Below are 23,747 nucleotides of genomic sequence, written 5' to 3'. Positions count from 1 at the left end.
AGCCTAGATAGTAACTATAATTCTGTTCAGGATCCAAAGAATGGTGGAACATGTTTCATGTGCCTAAGGGCTTCCAGAACTTATGTTTTTCAAACAGGCAGCCTACTGTGCCAGATGGCAAATTGCTTTGCAAACTGAGAAGCATTTCGAGAGCAGTTTGTGATATATCACAAACAAGACGGTCTGCTGTTCACAAGCCTTTAAAAAACAAATTCAGAAATATTATTGGTTGCTCTTTGGATCTTGACCTGCATATGTTGTGGTATAGTCGATTGTGTTGCTTAGCTGGATAATTCAGTTTAAAGAATTATGATAAAAAGAAATATTTCCTTAATACGGCACTGAAGAACAGCAGTGTGTCATGCATATATCAAAGTTTATGATACACTTTGTTGGGATTCCATGTTTCCGTTGGGAGAGAATGAGTTTACTTTTACTTAAAATGTTTTGAGGTTGCCATTAAGATTGAATCACTGCCAAGGGGGTATGCAAAACATAAGCAGTGCAAAAGATAGACAACAAAAACAAATAACTAAATATTCAGAAAAATTCCATAAAAATAGACAACACCAAGAAAACCTGCAGCCTTCCAACTACGGAAACAGGTGGGCATCAGAGCCTTCCTAAAGTCCTTCAAAGAAGGGACTTTAGGAAAAGAAGAACCCCTCCTACCTCTCAAATTTATAGCTTTTTTGATGATAAAATAGTTGTATTTTAATGTCACATTACTTATAAAGAGTAATTGATTCCCAACAGTGCCATCCCATACTTAGCTTCAGAATAAGTCCAACTGAATTCAGTGAGGCTTATTCCTGGGTAAGTGGGTATAGTATTGGAGTGTAACTGTTTTTTTAGCCACTTTAAAATAATTTGAATAAGTCTATTAATAAAGTAATTGAGCAGAATTGATTCATGCTTAGAGAAAATGTATAAAATGGCCTAGAAAAGCCTTCTATGAATATGATTATCTGAAATTGTGAGCAGTGGAATGGTAAGATTTCAATCTACGCTTGTTTGTACCAGTTCCATTTAAAATCAGTGTGACTCAGAGTCTAAAAGCTCATTGAACAGAAATGTTAAGTATCTCCTATTTATTTGTTAGGTCCTGGCTTCCATGGTTTAATGGGATTCAAATAATGTGCATTTTTTCTTGTAACCCAACAAATGTTTTCTACTCCTTCTGCAGGTTATAGAAACATTATCCAAGCTTTCCCGCACTCCTATTGCATTAGCTGCTGGAAAAAGGTACGGTGTAATTGTGGATTCTGTAAATTTTGATTTTTGGTCATAACACAAGCAAATTTTGTGAAAGGCATTGGTCAGTTGAAATGTTTCTATAATTTCTTACACCTTTTAAAGACAAAAGTGTAATTTAAAATTGAGAATTGATCTGACATGCTAAAATAATCTGTTACATTACTATAAAGATACTTAACCTTGTGTATGCTGTGGAGAGAGAAACAAAATGCAAAGAAAGATATGCTGAATTGCACCAGCAGAATTCAAAATAATATAAAATACGGTTTTAGGATTGGTGTACCCCAGTGAGCCAACGGACTTTACTGGTTTTGTGCTGGTGCATGTGATGTGGGCTTGTGCAAATTTACTGAAATGTGTTAGACATTGTCAGTGGAACTGAACAAATAGCATTTGTATGAGTCTCAGCAGTATTGAGGTGAGGACTCACCATGCAAATTTCACTGATGACTATGGCAGCCAAGCCAAGATAAGACAAGACAGGATGAGCACTACACCTATTTCTGCAGCTTTCCCTCTGCTTCCCCTTTACTTCTGGTCCCATGTTTTAAAACCATGGTTTGAAATTGTTGACTTGTTCCAGAACTAATAATCATAGTTTCCTGAGAATTATGGAAGAGAACTGGGGAGGAGAGGGATTAGTGCCAGGATGAAGTGTCTGTGCAAAAGACAAAAGTCTGTTTAAAGTTGTGATTAGCTGAACCGGGCTTGTGTGGGAATATGGTCCACCTAGCCAGCAACTTTGAGTTTCCTTCTATTGAGTCACCTTCAGCAATTTGGTCTTCACATTCTCTCAGTCCTTCTGCAGGTGTAACAAAGAGGTCTTTTTCAATGGTGGTTCAACATAGACTTCAGAATCATTTCCTATCCTTTCTTCATTAATGGAGATGTTTAGGGCTAGGGGCCCCTTTTAAGCAGCCGTAGTGACTGGTTTTAAAACCAAGAAATGAGAAATTTTGATAGTCGTTCTAGATTTAATTATTTCCTATCTGTGATCTATGAAGGGTGAAGGAAACGCCAAACCATAGAGGGAGAATATTTTTTGTAGGCTGAGATTTCATACTTACACCTTTCATTTTTTTTAAAGGTAGGAAAACCAAAAATGGAATTTTAGAATTGCTAACCAAAATTCCACTTGAAAATCTATCATTCACTTTAAACTTTTGAATCACTAATTCTGAATTCCATTGGGACCATAGAATTCCATTGGGACCATAGAATATTAAACTATGATTTAATATTCCATAGTTTGCATGCATGGAAGCTCTCACTCAAAACCCTGGGAAATTTGCTGTGTGCTTTACACATTACTGTGTATCCTTAGGCCATATTACTGTATTCTGTTTTCCATTTTTTTAGCTCTTACACCACTGTCGAAGTGACATTTCTGGTCATGTGAATGTGGTATAAAGATTGCACATAACAGAGGTACATATATCTGCCTGTTTTAAATGTTCTGCTAAATTCATCCATGGTAGGTTGACAGTCACAAACTGTATTCAGTACACACAGGTTTTACCCATATAAGCTTAGGCTTTTTACCTTGTGCATTTAGGGAACACTGAACATTCTTCACTCTTATGTTAGGGCATATTTTCACTTTTTAATATGTTTTGTCTCCATAGGCCATTTCCTACAGAAGAGAGTGTGGATGATGAAGACATTTACAAAGGCCTTCCAGATTTAATAGAGTAGGTTATAAATCTGTGTAGTATAAAAGCTCTCTCCACTGTATCTATTATGCAAATGAGATAATGGAATTTTTAACTTCATATGAAATCACATTTTGAAACAGTTTAACCTAATGAATGTTCTACAGGGTTTTATTTGTGTTTGTGATCCTGGTTATTATATTTTGTGGGGTATTTTACAGAACAGATACGGACATCCAAAATGGTTCCAAATTGAGAGTTTTCTGTTACCGTGAGAACAGGGACAGCTGTCAGTTTGGCTGAGGCTAAAGTCTTTCACAAACCTTAGATGAAGAGTTAAATTTTAAGCAGAGGTATATATTTTAATATAGGTATGTTCTGCCTTTTTTCCAGCAATGAACCCAAGGAAGCTTACATAAATCTCCTCTCCATTCTAGGCTGAGAATCAGTAAATGGCCCAATTTGTCCTAGTGAGTGGGAAGTAGAACCTTGATCTTCTTCATCCTGGCCTAACCATGATGCTGCACTGGCTTTAAGCAGAGATCTGAAGATGTAGGGAAATGAAGAAATGGGAGCCCTTAGAACAGGATGAAGGAAGGAAGGGTACCATTTGCTAACAGCCCCTAAAGAGATTTCAGATTATTCTTCAAATTATTCCGATTTAACCTGATATTGACTAACATGTAGGGGCTTTGAGGTTCATTCTTTTGTCATGAATTCCATTGCCTCTCCATAGCATATTTTGAGAAAACCTAAACATTGAATGCTTTGAGAAACACTTGATCTACGATAAAACCTCCCACCACTTAACTAGTTCCTTTCAAGCCCCCTTTGGAGGTTTTATTTCCCTTAAACTAGTGTGATAGTGTTCGATATAGCAATGATGTGATGGAAACAGCCATGCTCTTAATGCAGGGCCAAGTAACTCAAGTACTTGGTGAGGAAGATGTGAATGATCTAAGTCACAGAAAATGCAGATGTTGAGGAATGTATAGAAAGGGTATGTGTTCTTCTTGCCCTTTTTGCATTATCTAAAGTTTCCCAATTTTATTAGGCTCACTAAGGAGCGCTTCCTTCATATTTTTACTCATTTGAATGTATGTTTGGTGTTTGGATATTCAGCTTGCACCAACTGGGAAAACCCAAGATGTATGTATTCCAGCTTTACCACTTCTCAAATTGTGTGCCTTTATGGAATTATTTCTACTCATTTGTGAATATTTAAGGTGACAATTTAGGCCAAACACATCCAAGAACTGTCATTCTCCTTCTATTTTGCTTTAAATGGATTTGATGTTTTGATAAAGTCTCAGGAAAATTTATTAAATAAATAGATGACTCCCTGTTAAGTGAGGATGAAGTTTGTTCGTTTAAAGCTTTTATCTCCTGTCCAGAGTCTTGGGAAATTATATGGCAGTTCCTTTTTAGCTGGTATAGGACTGGTTAGGACACATTACTAGACCATAATTTGGTATTATAAAAAGGGACCTAGCCTACGCCCTTCTCTTCTGGTGTGGCCATGAGACCTTCATACCCATTTAAACTTGACTGGAGCTTGTGGTTGTTGCCTGGGTTTGGGCAAGTTTGGGTTAGTATTATGGCAACTGTGGGTCTGGCTTGTCCTCTTTAACCTTATTTAACGTTAGGTAGAACGGAGGGTTTGGATGACACACTATAGTGTGGTTTAATTTAAAAAAGAAACTTTTTTTTAAAGAAAGGAAAAGCGTGTGAGCTTGGAAGAGCCTATTGATTCCTATGTAAAAAATCTGATGTCCTATAAATTGTACTTACATGCTCTTACCTTTGTTGTTGTTTCCTTTTTTTACTTTCTGTTTTAGTGAAACTCATGTTGATGAGGATGAAGACCTTTATGATTGTGTCTACGGGGAAGATGAAGGTGGTGAAGTCTATGAAGATCTCATGAAAGCAGAAGTTGCACATCAGCCTGTATGATTCACTGTTGTGACAGACTTCTAAAAATAGTGCTTGCAGAACATTTTAGGGCACAATCCACACAATCTTGCAATTAAATTCCACTGATTTTAAGTGTTAAGTGTATGTCAAACTCTGTCCCACTGAAGTCAGTGCCACTTAAAGCAGCTTACTTGGCCTGCAACAGTTTTTGATGATCTGTTTTAGCCAACAATAAGGTAAATAAAAGCTAGATTAATAAAACCAATAGTGCAATTATCATCATCTTTATTACCACCCAGTGTAATGTGGTGGTTAGTGTTGGACTAGGGACCTGGGAGATCCAGGTTCTAGTCCCACTCAGCCATGGAGCCAACTGGGTGACTTTGGGGCAGTCCTAGAATCTCAGCCTAACCTACCTCTCAGGGATGTTGTTGTGAGGATAAAATAAACCATGTACACCACCCTGTGTTCTTAACGAGAAGAAAAAGGTAGTAAATGCAAAGTCATAATTGCCATTATCTGAACATTCTTTTAATAACTAGCTCTGGTTCAAGCCATTCACCTCTTCCTGATAGGACTGCACACTTGCCTATTCTGTGAATTCTTTTTAGTTCATTTTCTCCTAATGAAAACATGTCACTGTACTGATGAGCAGCAGAGTGGTGAATGAAATAAATGGAAATTATGAGATGTTAAGAGGTGTAGGAAAAAATGCATGTGCCTGGCACCAAAATGACTACCATATCGGTATCATATGAGGCACTCTGGCATGATATTCCTCAATTAGGGGGCCACTACTAATGAGGCCCTTTCACCCATAGCCACATGCTGCACTTTCCCTCCTAGGAGCACAAGGTTCAGGTAGTTTTTTAGCTTCCTGCCTGTGACTAGTGTGCTAGATAGATTCTTGCAAAATTTGACAGGTGGGAGGAATTCCAGTGGCCCTCTTCACCCAAACACGGCAGCGCCTTCTCGCTTTCCTAGTTACAAAAATCATGGGAGAAGGGGACTGCATGGTAGGACAGTCAAATGGCAAGCAAACAATGGCTGTATGTGTTGTCCCATTTATCTAGCTTTAACTGCCCTGCTAGAAGACTACAGCATCATAGTACAAGTGAGGCTCTGCTTCCTAAGCCGTAAACATGAATAATTCTTGCAAATTATTTCCAAAGCAAGGCATTATTCCTATGCATTTTGATCATTTCCAAAGCAAGGCATTATCGTAGGAAAGTATTCCAAATGCACAGGGGCTATGTCTGCAACTAACATCTTGTTGACTTGGCAGAAATGTCCTGAAAATGACATAAGAAGCTGCTGCCTTTCTGAAATAAAACAGACTGAAGAGAAATACACAGAAACATTGGAGTCTATTGAAAAGGTAAAGTGCTTTGACACAGCGATCAGGAGAGCTGTTCCCACTGGTTGGTAGGGGGCTGGGAAGTGGAAAGTGATGTCAGAAAGAGAAACTATGTTCTTGGATGTATTGAAGATGACATGATAAAATAGCTCATGCAGTGAAGAACATTTCTTGCATGGTTGCACTTGTTTTTTTTTGTATAATAAATATAGCAATATTATTAACACAAGGCAAACACTGTCCCACTTTTAATCTTACTGTGATTTCCAAACTCTGTGCCTTGCAAAACAAATAAATATGGTCCTTTGGGATATAAAGAGCCCACCTGTTCAAAGGGCTCCCACTGGGTCTCAGCTGTGAGAGACTTCACATTTTTACTTGGCTTCTAGTGTACGAGCTAGCTAAGGAGCAACAGGTTAAAAGTACTTTAATGAAAATGTCCAGTCTGAAATTCAAAGGGTGGTGGTGGTGGGCAGATGGATATAAACAACACAATTAAGGAGAAAGAGACGGAGAAGGAGGAAGTGCTAATACAGTGGGGTAATCAGCCCCAACCCCTGGATTAAATGTTACCTGTCTCTTCCTGAGATTGCTACATACCAGTGAATTTGTGGAAGAGTAATCTTTTTCATCAGCATTGGTGAATTTCTTCCGTTACTCTCTCTCGGGGTTGTATAATCCAGCCATTCTGGTTGCAGAGACATATCTGAATTACTTGTGCATAGATGAGGAAGTCTATTTCCTCTCTCTGTGTCACTCCTCTTTACCCGCCTTCTCCAAATGAGAAAGCGCATAGAGACCCGTGACTTATGTAGAAATGTTAAAGGTCACCTTTGTTGCAGGTGTGCAATTTTACATACTCTAAACCTAACCTCCTTTATCCGGGGGGGGGGGGGGATAAGAATGAAGTGTACCTCCAGATTGAATTCAGAGGAGAATGTTCCTAAAATAGTAGACGTTTGAGAAAGTCCGCTGTTCAGGAAAGGGTTAAACAAAATACATGAGAAGAGGGACTTGCTGTAGCTCCAGCCCCAACTTCATTCCATCTGTTGCCCTTTCCTCATGGAGGGCAACTCTAGGAGAGGATAGCCTGCATTAAATATGGACATATCTCCATGTGACTGAGCGTGTGGATTACCTAAGACCGGTGCTTAAAAAACATTAGTCTGCCCTAAGTAGAACCTGCATATTCCCCAAATGCCCATGGATATGGGTGACAAATAGGATAACCTGCTTTGTGTTTATTGTTTTCTCTTACAGTTCTTTATGGTGCCACTGAAAAGGTTTCTGACGGCGTCTGAGTTTGAGACAGTTTTCATCAACATTCCTGTATGTACTTAATTGAAAAATTGTGGGGACTTGTTTTGGCATATACTGCTAGGCCGCAGTGTACAAAGTAGTGCTTGAGAATACAGTTAGGGTGAAGGAAGATGTGAGTGAGGAAACTGGTTTGGGAGTGGGAATTTGTCAGATTTTCTCAAATCAGCTTCCTGGACTCTAGTCTGCTTGCTCTCTTCCCTAACATTCGCGTGAGCATCTGGCAGGAAGTGGGGCCATCTTGTGCCTAGGCCACCCGTTGTGTGAGTGACCATGTAGAAGTGAATTTCTGCATACATGACTTGCAGGCTTTGTATACTTTGCATAATTTGCTCAAATCATTGGGTACTTTCTGCAGGGAAGAGATCTGCCAGTGTTCCTGAATGTGTTCCTGATCTGGGCTCAGCTCACTTCCTGGCTAGGACCAAGCATGGGGAAGAATCTGGATAGCATGAAAGACCTAGATTCTGGCTAGGTCTTCACATCCCTAAGTGGGTTATGCTACAAACCCTCCTGGCTTCACTGTTGAATAGATTAGCTTGGTGACTTGACTGCTCGCTCAGCTTTTTTTCCAGCTTTAGTCCTTCCTGCTTGCTTTTCCACTCACCTCCTACCACTGCTCCTTTCCAAAGAGAATTCAGAAAGTACTCTGCATCAGATGTCTGAGATGAGAAGAAGCTTGCATGAGAAGATTAAGCTCCTCTTGTCTGCGTTCGGCTGCATTATTTTTTGAGGCACAGGGTAGAGAGAGAACCTCCATTCATTCGAAGCTCCAAAGAAAGGGAGAAAGGGGCAGAGCCATCCCAGCCATGCAGCTGTTAATTTCTCCAGCTCTAGGAGGAGAAAGAGACAGAGGTGAAAATGGGTGGTTGGGTAAGTGCTTCGAAGGAACAAGATGGATGGCTGAGTCAGCATTTGATCCACTGATACGTATATTCTGAAGCAAGTTTTTAGTGCAATTAAAGAATGTGCTGGAAGTCCTCAGGTTGATGTATTGACTGTATTCACTAGAGGAGGTATTGATTGATGCATTGATTGATGTATTGATGTATTCACTAGAGGACTGATTAATGCATTGTCTTAGTTCTGTGCTTTCCAGCCCAGGATGACTCCCAAAGTATTTATAAATGGAAGGGTGAAGCTTTGACGGTTTGAGGCTCCTCCCAACCCCTAGATAGTATTCTGCAGAGCTAGTCATCTCTGCTTGTGGAGATGAACCGTTCCGGGTGCTTCCACGCTGGGTGCTCCTTGCTTTTCCATTCGGAAGCCACCGTGCAGCAGATTCATCTTGTTTTCTTTGGTTAGAAGCAACATGGAAGAATGTAGGAGAGTGATTAATGGAGGATGATGCAGTCAAATTCTGAGAAGGAAACCTGGTGATGGCCGCTAAACAGTGTAGGAACAATTTTTATCTTTTGCAAGTATAGCATGGATTAGCGCCTTGACTGATTTTGAGAGAGCTGTGATGTTATTTGGCCCTTGAAGAGCTGAAAGGCAAAACTTACAAAGATGGTGTAAAAACAGATCTAGCTTCTACCATGGAGTATCCTCAATGGCTGGTTAAGGTGCCATTTTGCTCCTATTGGTAGCTCTGTTGTTGCAAACTTTTTCCCTTCCTAATGCATTTATGCCTAGGAACCAAGAAGTCAAAGATCAGAACAGTAGATACAAGTATGTGTTATCTGAAAGCTAGAGTAGCTAATCGAAAGCTTAGTTCTGGTTCCTTCTGTTTCCAAGGTAAGAGAAAGATTTATCCCAAAGATATCCCATGAGGGTGTCCGGGCATCTATAAACATGGTGAGAACCCAGTGTTGCCGGACTACTGACACCATCAGCTGCCTGATGGGAACAATGGGATGTTCTTGGGAACTATGCATGCAAGAAGGTGAATAGGTTTGGAGAAATGGTGGCACTGGGAGTGCACAACTGGCGCCAGGACAATCCAAGGAAACTCTTTAGTACAGTTAAAGCTGTGCAGCTGTGTTTATAGACCTTGAGTGAGGTGGCAGCTATGGTATCTTCCGAAGAATGTCTCTGGCCTTAAGAGCGCTTGGGCTTCTTCCAAAGTGATGGTTCCTACCAGTGCTTTTTTTGTCATAGAATGCTCCGGAACAGAGTTCCAGCACCCTTTTTTGACAGATTTTCCAAGTTTTAAAAGTAACTTTTGAAAAGTTGATGTTTGGTCCATGTGGATTTGAATCGCCCTGTCGAGCGTAGCAGGTCAGCGGCAAAATCATTAAAATGGTGCATGCAGGCTGCTTGTGTGTTGAATCCGATGCATGCGTACTTCGTCCGTGCTGGTTGTGATGGCGCTGCTCAACTTGTGATTAGTTGTGTGGTCAAGCGTTGAGTGCTTACTGCAGGCGCCGACTGTTATGTTTCATTACACAACTGGCGTGTGTGGATGTGTGTACAGTGATCGACTACGTGTGAAAGGTAAATAATTTCATGAGTTCCGGCACCTTTTTTTTTTTTTTTTTACAAAAAAAGCACTGGTTCCTACCATTAACCCTCAAAAGGCACTGAGCACCTTTTCTCCTTATCCTTTAACCCCTTTTTTCTGTGGAAGGAACTCTGGCGACAACCCAGGAGGGCTTCAAAGGGTAAATGTCATCATTTGGGTTCCTGCCCCATCTCAAAATAAAGTTTCATGAATGAGGCAAATCAACTTCACAATAAAGGCCTTATTGGGAAGCGCCCTTGATCATAATTCTTGAAGGGGATATTGCCTGAGCCGTCTTGCACCAACTTGCTCTTGCTTTATGGCAACCCCACAGAGGTTTGTGAATATGTATTTCTGGCACCTGAAAAAGTGTAATATACACATTGCAAGCAGTAATGTTTATTGCTTTCCCACTCTGCTTGTCTCAGCACCTTCTGTTTCTTGAGGAGCACATTAAGATTGCCGTTAACTTGCCAGTAGGATGCTATTAAGCTATCCAGTGCAATGTTGCAAAATGCAATTTGTCAGTCCTGGGATGTGTATCATTAATAATCTTTTTATTTCTGAGGCCTGGAGCAGGTGTAATGCTACCTGGCGCTTTAGGGACCACACCTGCCTGGATGATCACATCCTGGCTCCTGTTGCCCATACCCAGATCTTTCAATGTGAAACCAAAGACATTCTTTAGTCCTGTTTTTAAAACCTGGCATTAATGAGAAATTGAGTTGAAGTGTTCATTTTAAATGGGGTGAATAATGTTCATTTGCAAGATTGGATCTGGGAATTAAACCATAGGGGAGGGGTATGGAGATAAGATCCCCGGGCCTGTATCCTTAATCCCAGGTGTGTAATGTAAGCACCAGACCCAGCATTTTTTCTTGACTTGGGATATTTTAATTTTAGCTTAACACAGTGGCAAGCTTACTATGCCTGTTTTAATACAACAAAGTACTTACACTTAAGAAAAACATGTTTATTGAACAGATATTGATATAATTACCTATATTCAGGGAATGTTACTGTGCCAGATCAAGAGATTTACGAATTAAATCAAAAGATTTAATGCAATTAGAAATGCCCATATTATGCACTGAATCTTTTAAAATTATAAAATCAGAAGCTGGAATCTACTTACAAATCCTTGCTTCTATTTCAGGGCTGGCAATGTCTTTGGCTTAGTAATGATTTCTATAGTGAATGATGCTGGCAAGTGATATTACTGTATGACTAAGGGTGTAATCCTGGCCTCTTTACTTGGGAGTCAATCCTGTATAAGCTTACCTGGGAGTAACTCAGTGGGGCTTTCAGGAACATGGATATACAATGAAGCTGTTAATTGTTTGAAGATCATCGCTTTAGATGGCAATATCAACTCTAACTGTGCAAGTTTTATGTGCTGTATTTTGTTTCAGGATTTGGTGAAAATTCACAGGAGTTTAACCCAGGATATCCATGATTCCATTGTAAACAAAAATGATCAGAACCTGTACCAAATTTTTATTAGCTACAAGGAGAGGTAATAGCCAATTTCTGTGTTTCAAGTGCACACTGCCAATAACTTGAGTGTGAGTTGTTAATATTCTTTTAGCCATTAGAACTACTCTCTTTTATGTCATGTGCTTTTAGAGAAACGGTATTGAATTCTGATTATGGACAAAGAACAGCATGTGTAGCATTCACATACAGCTGGCGAAGTGCTTTCTACTGAAAGCCAAATTGAATTTCAGAGAATCCTGCAGAATATGCTGCCTTCATCCTTCTTCCTTCTGCCCTACTTCGTGACTTTTTCCTTTTAACAGCTGACAGTCCTATTTTGCATAAACCTTATCACCACGTGCTACTTACTTGCTTACAAGATTTTTATACTGCTCCATAGTTCCCTGTGGAGTTTATTTATTTATTTATTTATTTAGGAGACTTCTGTGCTGCCCCATTCACCGAAGCCTCGGGGCGGCTCACAACATAAATAACTTCAATTAAAATAATATAAATTAACAGTATAAAATAAGTCACCCTGGCCAAAGAATAAAATAAATAAATACTATTAACAGTTAAAATGACGTTTGAATAAAAAGGTCTTTGCCTGGCGCCGAAAAACAAATAACGATGGCACCAGTCGGACCTCTCTGGGGAGCGCATTCCATAGATTATAGAGCAACGAACAATAAAAAATACATTTATTCTCCCCAAAAACAAACAACACCCCGCAAAACAAAACAAAAAAAATCAATAGACCCATTATTGGTTAAAGACTGCCCCCAAACCTGCACACAAAAAGAGCAAGTTTGGGCAAAGGTTAGAATAGCCAGGGAGCTGTATGGAGACAGGAATACACTGATGGATTTGCAGTTACGTAATTCCCGCTCACCTGCATCCTGAAAAGCTACAATACACAGGAAGGTTGTACCACCTCATTTTTTTCTGTATAACTCAGTTCTCGCTTGTGTGCCCTTACTACTAGATCTAGGTCTATGGTGAGACCGAGAATGCAAGACTGCAAAATCTTGGGAAATTATCTGTGTGACTAATATTAAAAAAATGTAACAAGAAAGAAGATGCACTTGCACAAGATAGTTTTAAATTACTGTGTTCTTTTTTCTATGCTTTAGGAAAATCAAGCCATGTCTGTCTGTCCGACATGGCTTTTAGTGTTGGTTTGATTTTAAATGCACATATTATTTAAATGCTGGCACACTGCAGATGTAACAAGCTGGTAATGTGTATGGTAGGCAAATTGTTATAGTAAAATGAAAAGGTCCAATACAAGTAATTTGGTGCTAATTCTGTGCTACTATGGGTAGTTTTACCATATCCTTTGAAATTTGTCAACATGCTTTTGCAGTCTGTAACAAAAGTAAATACTATTAAGATGTACTTTTTGTTTCTTAAAAGGGTTTGCAGCTGTATTTTCAGAGTATTTTTTAAAAGTTGGTAGTAAATCACAGCTTTTGAGTTGATGGAGATGTATAGCTATAATTTGACTTCAATCAATACCTGCAAAGTCTGCCCTGCAAGGTGGTAGTATAAGGACGATGGAATGCAACAGGGTTTGGGCATTCAGAGTTTCGGTACAAGACAGTATCTAAAAAAAAGGCCAGGCCTTGTGGAAACTGCAGTTGGTGGGGTGTGATAAAAAGGTTTAAAATGTTGGCTATTTTAAATAAACTGGGAATCACATTGCTCTTTCCTCTTGTCTTTATCTAGGCTGGTTATTTATGGGCTGTACTGCAGTCAGGTAGAGACTGCCATATCATCTTTAGATAATATCTCCAAGACAAAAGAAGATGTGAAGTTGAAACTGGAGGTATCCGTGCAATACTTAAAACTTGATTTAATTTCAAGTTATGAAACCCTTATTCCAATTTGTGTCTGATAGTTTTTTCTACAATTTAAACTGGGAATTAAATGGCCTAAGTTTGTATATTATGCAGAATGGAGTGGCTGAATCCCAGGGTGATAGAATGGACATGCAGGATGCTCTACTGAAAATAGTCCCACATAAAAACAAATCAAAACACTGTCCCTTTCCTTTGTGTAATAAAAAGCAGGTCAAGGAGAAAGGCTGACAGTTCTTACTGTCATAAAATCCCCACTTGCAGGGGAATTTTAATACAAGGGAATGTTGGGAACCCCCCCACATTCCTTGCTAGCAGTCTGAAGGGGTTCAGTTCATTCTGCCAGATCTGAATTTGACAACTGGATTATTACATCAGTCTGAAAACATGTAGATATTATGTGAGCATCTTTGGACAGCCTAGGGCCAATTCTTCCCCAGCACCCAGTGCATGTCAACTCCCTGTGATGCTTCCCCTACACTGCGAAAGGAAACATTAAAAAAGGTAGGGGGATGCAGTACAGTTATTTCATTCTGAAGATCCACTTACATTCAGAGTTTGCTGCTGAGTTTTGGCAGCTGGCCATGACATTTTTTCTTGACATAGTGTGGGTAGGGCAAGAGGGCTTCAGTGGGCCAAGTGTCAGATCCTGCCCATCCTTGGTGCAGACCAAGACTGAGTTTGCTAGCTGTTTGTATACCTGACTTATTCCTTTATGACAATCAGGTGCAACGCTCTTCATATTTAGACAGAAATAAGTCCTACAACTGCCAGCTTTCTGCGCCAGCATGATTGACTGGAAAACTGGGCATTGTGGGACTTCTTCCTGTCTAAATATGCATAAGTTTGCACCTTTAAAGATGTTGCTTTTCATGTTGATTATATCAAAGTTGTAGTGAGGCCTTTCTTATTCCTGTTTAATTAGGAGTGTTCCAAAAGAGCTAATAATGGGAAGTTTACTCTGCGGGATCTTCTTGTGGTTCCAATGCAGCGAGTCTTGAAATACCATCTCTTGCTTCAGGTACCTCAGTTTTAAAGTTTATAACAATAGAGATCATACTTCGGGAGGGATGCTGTGATTCTCGCTAGCAAGCACAACCGTTGACGGATAGTTCGCTGTGCGCATTGCTGTTGTGTTGTTCACCTACCGCATTTAAAATTCTTTCCCAGTTTTAAACTGCTTTCTCTGTTTGGTTCCCTTTCCCATTTGGCTTCACAGCTATACATTCAGCTTCTCTGGTTGCATGCAAGTGTCTTACTTCTACTACAGTTCTGATATTTATCACCATTTTTACTCTGACAAGAAATTAAAATGGTCCTCCGTAGCCCACCTCCACCTCCTCATTTTATCTTTGTAGAAACCCTGTGAGATAGGTTAGGTTGACAGTCACGGACCGGCTCAAAGTCACCCTTTGAGCTTCATGGCCAAGTGGGAGCTAGAATCCCAGCCTCCTGAGTTCCACTCCAACATGCCAACTGTTTGGCCACACCTGCTGTCAAGCCACCCAACTTGTCTGTTTCTCTGGGTCAATGCCAGCACCTTCACCTGGCAGTCTAGACACAGTATAATTTAGTATGATGCACTGAGCAAGTCATCATGAGCTTTTCTGCCCACGCTCCACGTCAATGGCATGCATCTGTGCTATAGAATAACTCAGGATATGCTGGCAGTGACTCACAATGGTTCTTACTCGTACACCTTGATACATATGCCACACCTTGCAGGGACCTTGATACCTGTGATGAATATCTACATGAGCTCTGAGCAATTGGAGGAGGGGAGTCTCACTTAAGAAAGCACCAAGAGTAAGCTGCATTACTTAGCCCAGGAAAGGTTGGCTTCTAGAAAGGTTTCCCATTGAACCCCAACCTGGATGGACAATAGGTCAATTGATTTCACCATACCTGAATATTTTCTTTTTTAAATATATTTAGCACATTTGTATATTACCTTTCTGAAGAAAGTAAATTTACAGTTTCTAGATACTGAAACAGAGAAAGCAATGTTACCTCTCTCCCCAACCTGGACACACATCAGTATCTAGTTCTGTCAGGCAAGTTGAAGGTCTGTTCAGGAGAAGAGAAGAGCTGGTGAAGTAGATGGCACGACCTCTTTGCCCCGGGACTCTCCTCTGCCTTCTCTGAGTAGCTCCAGGAAGCATCTTCCCAGGAGTAGGGATGGCCTCCTGAACTGCCTTCTCAGGCCTTTGTTGGTCCTTTCAGGGTTGCAATACACCTAGAGAAGTTCAGCTTTTGAGTGGTATAGAAATGAGATCAATAAATAAATATTCATGTATTAGTACCAAGCCAAGACAGGATGATGCTTTGAATGCATGCCTCATCTATATATAAAGCCAATGCTAGGCAAGAAGCAACCACTTTTTAGGCTATTTCTTTTCCGTGCTGGATTATAATAAAGCCATATTTATTTTGAATGCTTCCCATTATAACCCACAGAGCTTGTGGCTTCTGTGCAGTTAGTCCTATAATGAGGCTCGAGAATCTTATAAATATCATTTGATAGCTGTGCTGGGAGACTCATTAGTTCAGTTGCAAAGAAATATATTACTCCATTAGACTGTCAGCATTGCTGATGCTTATAAAATGTCATTTTAAAAAGAGCATCTACCTGGGCAAGAAGCTGTATTTTGCCTCTGCAGTGCTTCGTTCTGTTTGGTATATCATGTTCCCTGAAAAGCACTTGAACACACCAAGGCTGCTGTTCCCAGTATTAAGATTTCAGTGCAGTTCTGTGGAGAGAATCGGAAATAAATCTTACCCTCTGTAAAACTTTTGTTTTAAAATGCTGTTTTTAAAAATTAAAATACACTTTCATGTTCCTTCTTTTCTGAAGAGCAAAATCAGAGGGGGCTTTTACTGGGCCTGTTTCTGTGCTGGGAGAGAGTGCTGCATTTGTGACATGTGTTTATGTACAAATATACACACTAAAGAGAGAGAAGTCCAGGCACAGCACTGTCCTTGCAAGCAACATCAGTGTCTGGAAAGCAACAGCATATCCTTAAAACTGCCCCATCACTCCTATTTGCTGGCCATCTGTAAAACCTCAGGTGCTAAGTCTTCTATGTTGAGTATATTCCAAAATGTTTCATTTAGCACTCTTTTTCCACCACCTTTAAGTGACTGTGGCAGTGGTTGTTCTCACCATTCATTAAAGTCTGTTCAGGGTACATCTTTAGACAGAAAACTATGCGCAAAACTCAAGAGAAAGTCATTTTGCAGCTCCCAGTACCTAACTGAAAGGATTGATTCAGTTGAACACAGGATGCTATATATATATAGAAACATAGAAACAGAGCGAGTCAGAAGGGGTCTCCTGGGCCATCTAGTCTGACCCCCGGCTCCAGCCGGCTCTGCTCACAACATGCGCACCATGTGCATGTCCAAAAATTTAGAAAATAAATTTAATGGTTTTCAGTAGGACTTGCGACCAAACAAGCATGACTAAAACTGCAACCTAAATTGGCTGGATGTGGGTCCTGTTAAAATCAGTGAGACACATTAGTTATGGGAACAGAATTCAGCTAATTTAGGTCTAGATCCAGTGTGATATAGTAGTTCATGTTTTGGACTCAAGAGATCTGGGCTCTAGTCCCAACTTGGCCATGAAGCTTATTCAGTGACGATGGGCCAGTCACTGACTCAGAATAACCAACCTCATAGGGTTGTTATAGGGATAATGTAAGCTACTTTGGGTTCCTTGCAAAAGTGTTCTTTAAATTATTGCATGACTCCATTTAAAAGTATTTGTAGTCATTGCTGGCTGAAACTTAAGATAGGGCATTTTAGGGAGAAATGCCAGCCTTAAATTCTGTCCTACTCAGGTCGTGTGCTTTTTTTTGCCAAAAAGTAGTTGAAGTGATGTACAATTGTGGCCCACCTACACTGAGTACAGGGCAGAATTTTTTCATTTATTTATATCCCACCCTTCTCCCATCATGGAACTCACAGTGGCTCTGTGCAGTTCCCAGCTGGTCTCCCCTCCAAGCTTCGTCCAGCCTTAGACTTTCTTAGCTACAACATGGTGGATGTATTGCGTGCCTTGGACACTTTTTTTCATTTTAGTGTCAGGCCTTTTGATTTTTCCAGTATTTTAAATGTTGGCGTTGTTTTTAACACTGATTTTATATATTATTGTGATGCTGAGACACTGTGAAGGGCAGGATACAAAAAGATCTAAATAAATAAATAAATAAATAAATGCACATCACAGAAACAATTCAATCATATTAAATTCAATCATTTTTTTTAAATGAAACTTACCCATGTTCTGAAATGAGAAATTCCATGCAACATTGCAATTTGAAAGTACAGAAGCTGAAACTCTGAGAGCATGAACTAAAAGCTTTAGTTCCAAAATTGATTAGAAGGGTACTTTTTGAGCATTGCAGAGTTTTGGAGCCAATACGTTTGACACAGATATGAATAGCAGAAATGAACTCCTTGTCTTGAATACAACCTGTTAAGCTATAGCACATTTTCTAAGTTTCAGCCAATAACGGGTTTAGACTATGATTTTCTTCCTAAGATAAAATGGTCCTTTAAAAAAATAATAATGGTATACTAAGTAATTTTCAACTGAGTGGGAAAAGTGCATGCTGTCTGGATTGGCAGATTGCCATAAAAAAACCGATTATGTATTCTGTCATACAGGAACTGGTAAAACACACTAATGATGCAACTGAGAAGACAAATCTAAAACTGGCACTCGATGCAATGAAGGTGAGTGGGATTGGCTGAATAAACCTGTCTATCTAAAATTCTAGGGACCTTTTCCTGGAAGAACATATAAAGAAATACATTCCAAACTTGTCCATTTATTTTCTGTCTTGTGCAGTAGTTTGCTCACTTACATGCAAAAGCATATAAACTTTTTTAACCATTCAGTGACAATAGTTTTATTGTTTAATGTGTATCAAAGTATTTCAACAATGCCTTTTGAACTGAAGCAATGCTACAACTTTGTTTCACATCCCATGCACATTAATTGCAGTTTCCTTACTTTCATATTGTTTCCTAATCAAGAGCATGATACAGATCTAAATTACTGATGTGCATGGTATGCTTTGGCTGTGCAAATTGGATCTAAGACTGTAATTCCACTGATGGAAGCAGTTCTGTCTGTGGAACCAGGAGGGAGTGATTTCCCTTTTCCTGATCCACAGGAGACCCAGATCCTCCTCTGGAGCGCTGAGAAATCCTTTAAAACCCGCTTTGAGGGACCATTGAGGGCTACAGAGGAGAAGACGAGGGAGTCCTACTGCATTAGCAGACTCCTGCTATCATGATGGTGGCTCCAACCCTGATTGTCTAGGCTTTTTCTCAGCTTTGTGGCATGTGCTGACTGAATGCATGGAGGAAGAGCAGGAATGCATTTGCGGGCTTCACCCACAGCCTCAGTGAATGAGCTAGCTCTTCCCTGATCTCTGGTTTGAGAATGGGCTCCGCCAATGCACACACACGATCAGTAACCCTGATTGTAGCAAGAGTCCACATGTTCACTAAATGGCCAATATAAAGGTGAGGACATGCCTTCTTCGTGTATTCTGCCCCCACTTTATTTTTGTGCAAATCATATTTACATATATATGCATATGCATATATACATTTTTAAACTGTGTGAGAGTTCCTTAGGTCTAACAAAAGTTATACAATTTTCTTCTAGGGACCAGAAGATCATGGGTTTTGATGGTTCCCTTTATAGAAGGTTCTCTAAAAGAAACATAGTTTTGAGAAAGATTTTCTATTCTAGGATGATTGTGTTGCTACAAGAAACTCCTTTTTTTAAAAAAAGAAAAACTTTAATATTTAATATTTAGTTTTCAGATTTTTAGACAGTTTATGGGCTATTGCTGTTCATGCTAGAGCCCTTGGTTCTGAACTCTCTTTAGTTTTCAACCATTTTAAGCATGCCATGATGCTCCTAATGGGTCCACGCACACATCTGCATCAAAAGTTGAACATATTCTCTCCTCTTCTTCGCAAGGTGTGAGCAGACAACTTGCAGAAGAGAGTCAAAACAACAGCAGGAATGCAAAGAAACCTTGATTAGTCTAATGCATGTTTCTTTAGTGTGGAAATAATGGTGTATGTGTGTGGGACTATTAGTCTGTACATGCCATATCAGCCTGTTCATGCTAGTATTTTAACACGTAACCACTTCCACTGCAGTGTGGGGAATGACTCCCAATTTTCAGACTTCCTAACTAAATTTAGCTTTTGGGTTGTTGTCACTTAAATTTCCTTCTCCTTTTTGTGGTTTAGGACTTGGCACAGTATGTAAATGAAGTGAAACGGGATAATGAAACGCTCCGTGAAATTAAACAATTTCAGTCATCAATAGATAATTTGGTACGTCATTTTAACTTTTTGACCCCTGTGTGTGGTGTTGCCAAGCCTTGTCTTGGCTGTCTTGCTTCTTCTTCCTTCTTAGTAGCTTGAGTTTGGGCAAAGCTAAGGTCTGCTTTCCATGGGCCTAGTGATAGCCCTGGATCTGTAAGTGCTGTAGCACCTGCAGAACTCAAAGCGATCCACCAGTAGCTGGCCGGTAGGAAGGTTAGTGGAAGAACAGGGAGCCTAAGAACAGGGAGATCTATGAACTGCTTAGATCAATGCCAGATGTATATGGGCAAGAAGTTGACTGTGCCCAGGTTTGACTTGGGAGTATTTATTATAGTTTGGTCAAGTCAGCAGGTGCCAGTGAACTGCTTGTCTGTTTGCAGGGTGATAGTAAAAATAAGCTTTTTCCTGCTTTAGTTCACCGCAAATGGTCACCAAACCAGGAAATTCCCTGCTTAAATCTTGGTTGATGTTGACACATGGACTACTTTGCTTGCTTTTAAGCATCATAATATTGGAGTGTAAATACATGTTTGGATTAGTTCTATGGGCTAAATTTCATTTTACATAGCAGTTCTGTTTGGCTGCGAGGCACGAATTACCCCATGGAACTTTACAAAAACACGTTCTGTTATTCAAAGGCTTTAGATTCTTGGGAAGGTTAGATCCCACAGTGCCTGATAGTCTGGTCTTCATGAACTTTCATGGAAGTTGGAGAAGGAAGTAATATAAAGACAGGGTCCACAGTGCATGCTTCAGCTGTGTTCTGAACCCAGATCTGCGGCAGCACGGACTGGCAGTCGTAACACTGCGGCATTCTTGATTCTCTCCACACCCTGGGTTCTCCGTCATTCCTCTTCCTGTTGTGGTGTCATCCTTCTCTAGATGGAGAAAACGTATGCGCCTGATTTAGGTTTTCACTGGTGGAGACACGTGAAGCGCTGTCGAGGATGAGGAGATAGCAGTGCTCGTCTATGAAGCACTGCGCACAAAGTGCATTTCTGGTGGGCTTGTATGCTTCTCAGACAGTCCCTTTCTGAAGGGAGGCTTCAAAGACGATGCAGATGTTGCGAGTCCTTTATTTATTTATTTACATTTATTTATTTATTTATTACAACATTTCTATGCCGCCCCTTGCCGTAGCCTCGGGGCGGCTCACAACATAATAAAATACACAATAAATGAAAACAATAACAATTAAAATATATACATTGGAATAAAATAAGCCGCCCTGGCCAAATAAAATTCAATGATATTAACATTTAAAATGCCACTTAAATAAAAAGGTCTTCGCCTGGCGCCGAAAAACAAATAACGATGGCGCCAGGCGGACCTCTCTGGGGAGCGCATTCCATAACTTAGGCGCCACCGCTGAGAAAGCCCTCCTCCGAGTAGCCACCCTCCTAATTTCCTTCACTGAGGGCTCCCGGAGGAGGGCCTCTCCCGCCGATCTCAGGGGGCAACTGGGCATATATGGACGTAAGCGCTCCTTCAGGTAACCTGCCTTTTTAGTTGACACCTGCCTTCAGCCTTGCAGTTCAGTTTTTGCAAATCATTAAATGCACCTGTTTCCTCAACCTCATTGGTATTGCATGCAATTCCTATAATTTCAGAACCAGTCACTTTTACTGTATGGGAGACCACAGGGCGATGGTGAAATAAAAATAACAACTTTGGACAGACGGACAAGGCAAGATAGGTGAGCAAACATGTATGCCTTTTTAACACATTAGGATATGCAATTCATACTGGATATCAATATTCTTTGCAAATTTGCAAATTTGACATAAGCCTTGGATTGTGGTATTTAATTGCAGCATTTCATGTTTGACCATATCTGCCACTTTATAAAGTTTGTATGACAGTCTATCAACAGATATTCACTGGCCTATAGAATCATGGGCCTCTCTCCTGAATAAGAAATACACCATTAAACTTTCCTTTGGATGGAGACAAAACAATTAGTGGCTTCGAACAGAAACACTGAATCGATGAAAGCGAAAGATCTATTTAAAACAGAAGTTTCTTTAAAAGACCAAAACGTTCTTCACCTGGTGCTGAAAAGACCATAAATAGTGCCAGGTGACCTTTGCTTTGGAGGCTGTTCCATAGCTACTCCTGAGTGCCAGTACTGGATTCCAAAGCATCAACACACTGAGAACTTGATGTTTTACAGTGCAAGTCCTTTCTGAATTGCTTGAATACAATTCACCAATGTGGACAAACCATCCACACCAGTACCTCTATTTTATGCGGATTGTATTTATTTTGTCATCCATATCCAGGCTATTACTGTGTTCAAGTCCTGATTGAGGGCTTCCATCATTTCATACACATCCTCTGGAAAAGAGAGTGAGTGAGTGGTGTCATGTAGATACTAAACTTCATGGAGGAATCATACAGGATCCCAGAGTGCAACTGTCCAGCAGGAGTTCCAACTTCTGAAATGGGTCCTCCAAGTAGGAGTGCAATCCTGTGCTTCTCACAGGGTTACACTGCCCCCGTATCTGTCCCAGCAAATGTCATCCCACAGTGTGATAAAGGCAATCGCTGATCCTAAACTGGGCCTGAAGCCTAATTAAAATGGATCTAGATAATCCATTTTATTCAAGAACAACTGCAGTTGGCCAGCTACCACATTCACAAGGGCTTCGTCCAGGAAGGCAATATTAGCCACTGGTGTATAACAGTTGACATCTACTTAGACCCAGGCTAGATTTCTTCAGGATTGGTCAGACAGATTGCAGCTGTGTCCACTCCCCTCTCGCTAGAGTTCCACCTGCTAGACTAGTGAGATGCTTTAATACTGAACTGTATTTTAATAGTTGGCATGCAGTCTTGTTAGTGTTTCACAATTGATGTGCAGTGGTATTTGATATTTTGCAATTGCTGTGCAACACTGTCGTATGATACCTGTGTGACTACATATATAAGACTGCAGTCTTCAAAAATAAGTCCCCGCTGAGTGCAGTGGACTTAAACTTCAGTAATCTTACATAGAATTGTACTGAAATTGAAATTCGCAACTCAAATTTGAAATTGTGCAGCACCATTCCAAATTCAAGATCTGACCTGAAAGTTTAACTTTCTTGGAAATTCAGTTTAATTCAGATATGCTGTATAATATGGGTATGTTTTCCATTTTCACAGGCACATCTTCCTGTTTGACTTGGCTGTAATTGTATGCAAACGGCGAGGTGATAATTATGAAATGAAGGATATAATTGATCTTCAGGAATACAAAATAAGCAATAACCCTACCACAGACAAAGAGAATAAAAAGGTAAATACAGAAGGCAGCTTTACCCGCAAGACATTCCACTTCGATAACATTGCTATTCATGGCTCTTCATTGTATTTAAGGAAATTCCAAGCTCTCCTCTTCATATTTATTTATATGCGACCCCCCCATGTAGTAAATTAGCACATCTGGGAAAATATTTAGCCCCTTGGTGTGCTCCTTCGCTTTTGACAAGGAAGTTTATGTGGGGGAGAATATAAAAAGGATCCAATCTGCGTAATGTTTACAGTGGCACTGAAATGATACAAAGCTCTCTGAACACTCTAAAGCACTATGTCATTTTTCTTCCTCTCCTCCATTATCATCTTCATCACTGGTGAACAATGTGTGGTGTGCAAATCCTTTGCAGTCCTGCTGTATGTGAATTCTTCATAAGTAACTTTTGCATTGCCTTATCATTTAAACAGTGGTCTTATGGCTTCTACCTCATCCACATACAAGGACACAACGGGTTAGAACTGTACTGCAAAACGAAAGATTTGAAGAAAAAATGGCTCGAGCAGTTTGAAATGGCACTGTGAGTAGTTCTGTATTGCACAGGGAATTTTTCATGAATGACCAAGAGGAATAAAATGTTTACTAATCCGTTAGAGATTGCATTTTGCTCATTAAAGCAGCTCCTTGAATATGCAAAGTCATTTCTGAAATGCATTCCTAAGAAGCCTGTAGGGCAAAAATAAAATTTTTCCAAGGAAAGGTAGAGGGAGCTCTAAGCCATGTTTTCATGCCTTACTTTCTGCTGAAGATTGTGTCTTCATGCTCCAGTATCTGGGGAAAATATTAATGGGTTTAGCAATAAATATTTAACATAATT

At 40.1% G+C, this 23,747-nt stretch overlaps 1 protein-coding gene across 2 annotated transcripts in view; it reads left to right on the top strand.

Annotated features, from left to right (window-relative positions):
- VAV3 (vav guanine nucleotide exchange factor 3) overlaps positions 1-23,747 on the top strand; it is a 181,904-nt gene that overhangs the window by 65,714 nt on the left and 92,443 nt on the right. For both annotated transcript variants that reach the window (XM_044432307.1, XM_044432306.1), the window contains exons 3-15: positions 1,187-1,245; positions 2,883-2,948; positions 4,748-4,856; positions 6,109-6,201; positions 7,441-7,509; positions 11,353-11,456; positions 13,145-13,244; positions 14,201-14,296; positions 17,947-18,015; positions 19,558-19,644; positions 21,246-21,331; positions 22,783-22,915; positions 23,341-23,450. In XM_044432307.1, coding sequence (XP_044288242.1) covers positions 1,187-1,245; positions 2,883-2,948; positions 4,748-4,856; positions 6,109-6,201; positions 7,441-7,509; positions 11,353-11,456; positions 13,145-13,244; positions 14,201-14,296; positions 17,947-18,015; positions 19,558-19,644; positions 21,246-21,331; positions 22,783-22,915; positions 23,341-23,450 — 1,181 coding nt within the window. The remainder of the gene's footprint in view (positions 1-1,186; positions 1,246-2,882; positions 2,949-4,747; positions 4,857-6,108; positions 6,202-7,440; positions 7,510-11,352; positions 11,457-13,144; positions 13,245-14,200; positions 14,297-17,946; positions 18,016-19,557; positions 19,645-21,245; positions 21,332-22,782; positions 22,916-23,340; positions 23,451-23,747) is intronic.

Source organism: Varanus komodoensis, unplaced genomic scaffold, assembly GCF_004798865.1.
Source record: "Varanus komodoensis strain SLA01 unplaced genomic scaffold, ASM479886v1 scaffold24, whole genome shotgun sequence".
Taxonomy (NCBI): domain Eukaryota; kingdom Metazoa; phylum Chordata; class Lepidosauria; order Squamata; family Varanidae; genus Varanus; species Varanus komodoensis.
Note: the sequence above shows the minus strand (reverse complement) of the source record. Positions and strands in the feature narration are given on the sequence as shown.